The 8,922-nt window shown below is 35.4% G+C and overlaps 1 protein-coding gene across 1 annotated transcript in view; it reads right to left on the reverse strand.

Moving 5' to 3' along the window:
* The window catches only part of NEMF (nuclear export mediator factor), a 53,190-nt gene that overhangs the window by 31,953 nt on the left and 12,315 nt on the right, over window positions 1–8,922 (reverse strand). The window contains exons 5-11 of the mRNA XM_007105711.4: window positions 6,806–6,954; window positions 5,469–5,536; window positions 4,406–4,492; window positions 3,123–3,196; window positions 2,177–2,247; window positions 1,673–1,748; window positions 1,215–1,277 (exon numbers count right to left, since the gene is read on the reverse strand). Coding sequence (XP_007105773.2) covers window positions 1,215–1,277; window positions 1,673–1,748; window positions 2,177–2,247; window positions 3,123–3,196; window positions 4,406–4,492; window positions 5,469–5,536; window positions 6,806–6,954 — 588 coding nt within the window. The remainder of the gene's footprint in view (window positions 1–1,214; window positions 1,278–1,672; window positions 1,749–2,176; window positions 2,248–3,122; window positions 3,197–4,405; window positions 4,493–5,468; window positions 5,537–6,805; window positions 6,955–8,922) is intronic.

Below are 8,922 nucleotides of genomic sequence, written 5' to 3' on the forward strand. Positions count from 1 at the left end.
GAGTATTCTTCTTCCTAAATTAACAACACAAAGGCTCATGGTAGTTATGTGAACTTTTATACAGTCAGCCCTCCGTACCTGCAGATACAAAACCTGCAGATATGGGAGGCTAACTATATTCACTGTACTACACCACTTTATATAAGGGACTTGAATATCCTTGGATTTTGGTACCCACAGGGGCTCCTGGAACAATCCACTGCAGACACCGAGGGATGGCTGTATAGCATTCTATCACATGGAACTTACATATTAAGGTTACTGATGTGGGGCTAATTTTGTAACACTAGTAATAGCATCACCAATTAGTGAATGTTTGCATGCTGGACGTAATATTAAAAATATTTAAGTTATAAGAATGGTGACTATTAAAAGAATACAGTGATTACTAAAATAATTCACGGGTATTCTGATGTACATAAAAACATGGGGTTCAATGTTACTCTTAAATATCTGTTTACTTACTAAAGTGCTGCCACCATGTGGCAATGACACTATGTAACTCATGTGACCCACTTGCTTTGAAATTCCGCTCTTGTTAATTTTTTACAACAGAGGTGGGGAGGATACAGAGATTCACATAATTTCAAGTTTTTGCACACGTTTTAAGATTCTATGCATATCTCTGAAAAATCGAATCAAGAGTGACTTTGGCCATTTTCTAAAACTGTTCTGCAATAAAAGCTCCCCAAACATGGTTAAATGCACTGGGAAAACAAAACACAGCATATTAAACCCTCCTTGTGGAGTCATGATACATGCAAAGCATATTAAAGGCTTAGTTCAAAAGCCCACTTTAAAAAAGAAAACAGTTTAATGATAAACAAATATATACTTAATTGTATAGAGAAAACTATTCCCTCTCCTTTGGCCTATTTAAAAATCTCCTCTTTGAAACACTATTCCCTTTACAGCAAAGTTTGAGAAGCTCTGGGTTGTTGTAATAAAGCAAATCATACCAGGGAGTAAATAACAGGCCTCCTTCCCACTGTATTTTCTGGTTTAGAGAATATCTGATATTCTAATGGAGCAAATGAGCGTATTTTCTTTTAAACACTGATAATTCCCCTGGACCTTTATTAATATACCAAGAGATCAGGGCATTCCCAAACTACTTCTAAAAGGCTGCCCATTCCTGTATGAGAGCATCACCTACCCAGCAAACCACACTCAAGGCTAGCTGGTTTATATAAATGTTTTTAATAACACCATACCTGTTGTAAAGCTTTTAAATCTATTTTCTGACCTTCTATCTTGGAATAAAATTCATCTACAGCCTTATCAAAAGAAGAAAAAGACAATCAACTAGCTGGAAAAAAACACACAAACATGGTCTCTGCTTCAACTTGCATACACAGAATTTTAGGGTCCATTTTGTTTCATAACACCACTCAAAGAACTTGAGTAGATTTCCAGTAAATGTATTTACTGGATACAGTAAATAAGCAGTCAGGAATCAAATTAAGTTCAAATCTTTGGTCCTTCATCTTGAAATAAAGAGGCAACAAACATTTCCACTAGTTTGTATCTGTGACTGCACTGGTTTTTAATGTCCAGATTCATAATGATTGTAAAGCAGAAATATTTTCAATTTCTCAATCAAAGCACGTTGATATTAATTTAACAACTCACACCATGCTAACCGGTCAAAAAACAGAATCAGAAAACCCACCTTGTCAAATGATTCAAATTCTATATATGGACATTGTGAATGTTGAGAAAACAAGAAAGGATGAAATTCCTCATACCTGTAAAACATATTTACCAAGAACATTAATAGGGACTTTCCTGGTGGTGCAGTGGTTAAGAATCCGCCTGCCAACGTAGGGGGCACGGGTTCGATCCCTGGTCTGGGAAGATTCCACATGCCACAGAACAACTAAGCCCGTGCGCCACAACTACTGAGCCTGTGAGACACAACTACTGAGCCCGTGTGCCACAACTACTGAAGCCCGCACGCCTAGAGCCTGTGCTCCGCAACAAAAGAAGCCACCGGAATGAGAAGCCTACGCACCGCCACAAAGAGTAGCCCCCGCTCGCCGCAACTACAGAAAGCCCATGCACAGCAACAAAGACCCAATGCAGCCAAAAATAAATAAATCTATTTTTAAAAAAAGAAAAAGAAAAGAACATTAATAAACACCCAAAGTAAACTGACCCATGCCTACATACTTACGTGAGTATGTCTTCGGTTGGTTTATCTACTTCCAGGCTTGGTTTTATTTCTCTTTTCTGAATGATATACCCCTACAAAAATCCAACATTAAAACTAATTTCTATTCATAATTAACAGATTTACTTTCCTTGAATGATATTAATTTTATTAACTTACAAAATTATTCTAGTTATAAACAATCAGCATTTGCCTACTGATTGTATCATTTCTCAAAGTGATGTTTTTAAGACTTAGTAAGTACCATTAGAAAATACTGACATTCATATGAACAAGAAAAAAACAGGGAATAAAGAAAATGAAAACTAATGATTTGATAAAGTGGTGAGATTATACATGTGCATTTTGCTTTTTTCTTTCCATTTTTCAGATGTTCTGCAACTTAAAAAAGCCAAAAGCACTTTACTTCCAGCAGAAAAATCTTCAGTTCACTTTGCCGGTAGGAAATTTTAATTCATTTTAATAACTGGGCGCAGGGTATATTTGGAGTGAATTTAGCTGTAATTAATCAGAACTTTTCCTGAACGTTTTTTGTAAGTAAAGTTATATACTTTGAATAGGGAAGAAAAACAAGATATGAGGTAACTCAGAGGATATTTACTAATTAAAAAGATGTTAATCAGTAAATTTTTGGAAAAGTGCTGGCAAATTAAGATGTGCTTCTCTATCTAAAATCAACCTAAGAGGAAATATTTTCAAATTCCTCAACTTCTCAGGAGTGCCAATATTGACTCGACCCAGTACTCTGTAGAAGTTTTAAGGAACAGAACAAAAATCAGAAACCAACAGCAATTTAAAAAAACTACCCTAGAATAAGCATATTACAGGTGTTAAATTTCCAAATTACAACAAAAAATTTACATATACTGACCCTTCAATGAACATTTAAATTCTAAAAATCTAAATAAGTAAAACATCAACAATATACAATAAGTATTTGTGGCGCTACCTTTCCACTGAAGTTGGATGTTGTTTTCATATACTCTTCTGCTTTCTGAAGACAAACAAGTACTTTTTCAATATCTAATAGGGGAATAAGAAAGGAAAAAAGGAGTGCCAATCAACTGTCCATAACTATTATTAAACATCTATGTAGAAAACAGAAAGTGCTTATGAAATAATACAAGTTGTTCAAGAAAATTAAATACAGTTATTTCATGTTTATAATCAGTTTATTAAATAAGAATATATTTTAGCCAGCTTGTTGTCCCAATAGCTTTTATTGAATCCATCTTTTCCCTCATGATATGAAAGTCACTTTGTTCATATGCTAAATTGCCATATATATTTGGGCTTGTTTCTGAATTCTTTATTCTGTGTATTCCTTCTCCCAAAACTTAACTTTTAATTACTATAGCTTCATAATACATTTTAATTTATGAAAAGATTATACTCCATCATTACTATTATTTTCCAGAGTTTTCCTGAACATTCTTGTATGCTTTTTATTGCACATATCAGATTTAAAAAAGGAAGTGCAATAGCAAAAATAACAATACCATCTGTTGGCATTTCGAACAGGATTGCACTAAATTCATGTAATTCAGAAACGAAATCATTCACTTCAAACATTCAATTTGTATTTTTAAATGCACAAAAAAATTTTACATTTGTGCATCATAAAAATGATCCCTAAACTTTACTTAAGAAGTGATATAAATCCCAAAATATAAATATCAAGAATGATTTTTTTTCATTTTACATGAGAATCTGCAAATAAAAATTTGTCAAAGACCAAAGCTTCCATTTTCCTTATATTTCCTCTAATTTTTTATTATCCTAATCCGGAAGTTAATTTAGGTTCCCTTAAGTAGTTACAAAAGCCGAATTCATTATAAAGTCACACTTACAGAATTAAAATGCATAAATAATGCTACTTCTAGAAGCCCCTCAGGTTCTGAGTCTGAAGGTGAATAATTCAACTCCTTCAAGCCTTGTACCAGAGACTGTCTCAAGTGCAGTTAACCCCTTCCAAAATTTAGGGGGAGGGAGGGAGAATATTCTAAAATCAGAAGGTGATAAGGTAGGTCAAGGGATTAAACTGCATGTTACTACAGATAAAGCGTCACATTAGAGTAGGAAGTCAGGAATACCATATGGATAGAACACTAATAGGTCAAATGTTTTTAAGTCTAGAACTACCCACTCACTTATTACTTTTTCCAGAAATAATTTTCATAGGTTTAAAAAAATGAAATAAAAATGGGCAAAACTTGTAGCATGCACACATACCTTTACTTTCAAATTTTTCATCCACTTTGACATTGCCAGAGAATCCATTTTCTATAAGACAGTGTTCAATGAGAGCTGGTCCACAGGCTATAAAAGCAGAGGATATTATTTGTAGTGTTTTCCTATAAAATTTCACATTCAAAATATTAATGTATATCCCAATATAAATGATCTACTCAATAACAGTAGCCAGTGAAAATAACAATTAGTTTACCTATTTTGAAATGTTATTAGAAATGACAGTTCAAGTATTTATAAAAATTTGAGACTACAATAAAATTGTAGAAGTCAGTGCAAAAGTTATAGGAATTTAATGGAATTTAGCCACGTATAAAAAGGATTATAAACCAGGAATGAAAGGTTGGTTTAGCATCCAAAAACTGGTTGATGTAATACACCATATTAACAGAATAAAGAAATAGAAAAATCCAAACTTACAAATTTTACACATGCTATACTAACAGATGGAAAGTTTTAAAGATAACTTTTTTAATGCATTCTAAACAGTAACTCCTGTAGTAATCAATGGTACCTGCCTTCTCATATGTCCTCCCCAGATTCCTTAGTATAGGGATAAGTGATGATTTTCTCAAGTGTAAAAGTTGATTAGATTATCTTTACCCTGGTTATCAGCAGCACCTGGCAGACCCTGGAATGCCCTGAGACTCGCCAATAAAAAACAAAAAGCAAAACAAAGAAAACCCAACCAAGCTAAGTGACTATTAAACCAAAAAGATGGACACTGAAAAAAACAAAAAAACAAAAAAAAGATTTCTTAGAAAACTACAGCTGGCACTCAAGTGCTAGATAACATAGTTTGTTTACATAAATGTATTGCTTTTAAATAAGACGTAACATAAAGGTCAAAGTTCATATGGTATAACAAATTTCTCTTTCCTTGAAAATAAACACTTATTTACTCAAAAGATCATTTTAAACTCCTTTCTACATTTATCAAGTTGTTCTAATTTTTTACTAGAACTAGATTTCAATGTGTTACATATATTTCTAAGAAACCATATTATCTTACAAACACTTCATTGCTCTATATAGGATTACTCACGAAGTAATGGGTTAAGAACTCTCTTCAGTAGTTCACCCTTAGGTGCACTGGCTATTATTTCAGTCAATCTGTGAAACAAAATTGACACACCCCTTACTATCTTATATTTAATAAACCCTACAGCCATATTCATATTCACAGTACTTTCATATGTATCAATTTGCCTGATCTTCAAAATACCCTAAAATATAAGAGGAGTTAGTTCACTTTATAGGTTAAAAAAAAAAAAAAAGGATCATAAAAGTAATTTATCTAATTTTAGTAGGTTTCTGAACAGCAGACTGGGACTTGAAACCAAGTTTTCCAAGGAACATCAATACTTTTTCATCTAAGTCATACTGCTTATCGTCAGCATGCCCATATATGACATGAAAGACACATTTTTATGCAACAGTTAAATGTAGTTTGTGGAGACTGGTGATATATGGGTTTTTAAAAAAATTTTTATTGTAGTTGATTCACAATGTTGTGTTAGTTTCAGGTGTACAGCAAAGTGAATCAGTTATACATATATCAATACATATATCCACTCTTTTTTTTTTTTTAGATTCTTTTCCTATATAGGCCATTAGAGAGTATTGAGTAGAGTTCCCTGTGCTATATAGCATGTTCTTACTAGTTATCTATTTTACATACAGTACTGTGTATATGTCAATCCCAATTTCCCAAGTTATCCCTCCCTGGTGATATATCTTAACACCTGAAATGGCTTTACCTAATTAAACATTTAGAAAGAACTCAAGGATGCTGTGGGCCACAGTATTCCCACCCAAATCAGCATCAACCTCACCTGCAAACTTGTTAGAAATGTAAATTCCTGGGATCTACACAAGATGTACTTAAAACCTGGCGGGGGCTGGGGGGATCTATATTTTACCAAGCCCTCTAGGTGATTCTGATGCATTCTAAACTTTGAAAACCACTGCTGTAGCCTATTAGCAAAGCCTTCCAGCCAGAAGAGTACAGTTATAGTCAGCACCTTATCCCACCATACTCCTATTTTTTAGCTACACCAGAATTCCTATCTCCTTTTGCGCTCTGCCAAGATATCCATTTGTCTTCCCACATAACAGCTAATAAATTCCCCCACTTTACCAAGAAATCATAAACATCTGAAGTAACACCAAACTTAGATTAAAAAAACATACATTTGCTACTCCCAAATAAGGCTTAATTGCTTACATTTAAGTGCCCACTTATGTAGTTCAAGCAGCCCAAATTTATTTTATGCAAGTAAACAAAATATCTTCTTATGTGACAGTTCTTTCATATTCTGACATATGATCTATTTTACTATGTAATACAATATGAAATGAGTTAATAAACAAACATGTTACCTTTCCAAGGTAAGCAAAGGTTCGGCAGCTCTAGCATGATCAACTGGATAGTGTTCACGAACAGCAAATTTAACATCATCTGACTCATCAGTTCGAAATCTTAGGATATTTAAAATTAGGTACTCATAATCTGTAAGAACAATGTTCCCCTGTAATCGAATAAAATATAATTTAATGCTTTTCCCAAATCATTCTTAAATCTTCTTAAAAATTGAGAAAGAAAATGTAGTCTCTTAAAAACCCAATCAAGGCTATAGAAATGAAGTTACAAACACAAAGCATTTGAGTTGCATCTAAACAGTGCTCCGTGCACTTGCCCAGCACAGACTATGAAATAAAATAAATCTAAACACCCCAAGTTTGAAACATAATGAAGGAATCTAGAGCAACTTTAAACTCATTGTCTGGTGGTTCTGCAGAGGTCACTATTAGAAGCAGAATAATCAATTAACACCTTGATGACCACCAACTGAACTTAATGTTGCACTTGGTTGAGGCAAATCTACAAATACTGTGGCTTATTAAGAAAAACAACATATATTTCAGAAGCCAAACAAAGAGCTATTTATACTTTCATCTGCAATTTGTCTTTGAATAGCAATTAGTTACATGGAAAAATCAATAAAGGTCGTTATACCCTTTGACCAAGGAATTCCACACTTGGTTATGTGGCCTAGTGCAATAATTCAATAAAACCAGAAGCTACATGCCTAAACTGCATCTTATTTACAATAGAAAAAACTGCAAACACCCTAAATGTAAAATTGGATATACTGATAAATAAATTATACCAATATGACAAAATATTTAAAAGCTGTTAACTTAAGAAGACTATGTAGGACTTACCTGGTGGTGCAGTGGTTAAGAATCTGCCTGCCAATGCAGGGGACACAGGTTTGAGCCCTGGTCCGGAAAGATCCCACATGCCACGAAGCAACTAAGCCCATGGGCCACAACTACACAACTAGAGCCCGCACACCTAGAGACTGTGCTCCGCAACAAGAGAAGCCACCAGGATTGAGAAGCCCGCACACTGCAATGAAGAGTAGCCCCCGCTCGATGCAACTAGAGAAAGCCTGTGCGCAGCAACGAAGACCCAACACAACCAAAAATAAATAAATAAATAAAATTAATTCTTTGAAAAAAGACCATGTAAAAAGAATAGGAAAATGTTTATAATGTTAAGTAAAAAATAGGAAGACAAAAAAATCCTGTATCCTGGGAAGTAGAAGGCAAATGTATCCTGGGAAGTAGAAGGCAAACACAGGAAAAATTAAAATACTTATTAAACAGTGAGGATTAAAAAGTCTTTTTAGGGGCTTCCCTGGTGGCGCAGTGGTTGAGAATCTGCCTGCCGATGCAGGGGACACAGGTTCGTGCCCCGGTCCGGGAAGATCCCACATGCTGCAGAGCGGCTAGGCCCGTGAGCCATGGCTGCTGAGCCTGCGCATCCGGAGCCTGTGCTCCGCAACGGCGCAACAGTGAGAGGCCCTCGTACCGCAAAAAAAAAAAAAAAGTCTTTTTAAAACTTAATATTGTTACATAATCTTTTCAATGAAAAACAGGGGAGAAACCTAATGAAGATAAAACTGCCCCCAAAACACAAACTTCCAAATTTATTACAGACAGTGAAGGTTGTTGTATAATTAAAATACAAAGAAGCATCCATGAAAATAAATGGTCACAAATGCCTTAGCAAGTACTTAGAAGGTGGTCCCAGAAGACGGTGGGAACAGCCCCAATCTCATGAGGAATAACAGGCTGCAAGAAAACGTTCACTAGATGGGGCCACCATTCACCTTGATCACAAATATACAGGCATACCTTGACGTTATTGCAGGTTTGGCTCTGGACCACCGAAATAAAGCAAATATTGCAATAAAGCAAGTCACACGAATTTTTTGGTTTCCTAGTGCATATAAAAGTTATGTTGGGCTTCCCTGGTGGCGCAGTGGTTGAGAGTCCACCTGCCGATGCACGGGACGCGGGTTCGTGCCCCGGTCCGGGAGGATCCCACATGCCGCGGAGCAGCTGGGCCCGTGAGCCATGGCCGCTGGGCCTGTGCGTCCGGAGCCTGTGCTCCGCAACGGGAGAGGCCACAACAGTGAGAGGTCCGC

Source organism: Physeter macrocephalus, chromosome 11 (assembly GCF_002837175.3).
Source record: "Physeter macrocephalus isolate SW-GA chromosome 11, ASM283717v5, whole genome shotgun sequence".
In the NCBI taxonomy this organism is placed as follows: Eukaryota; Metazoa; Chordata; class Mammalia; order Artiodactyla; family Physeteridae; genus Physeter; species Physeter macrocephalus.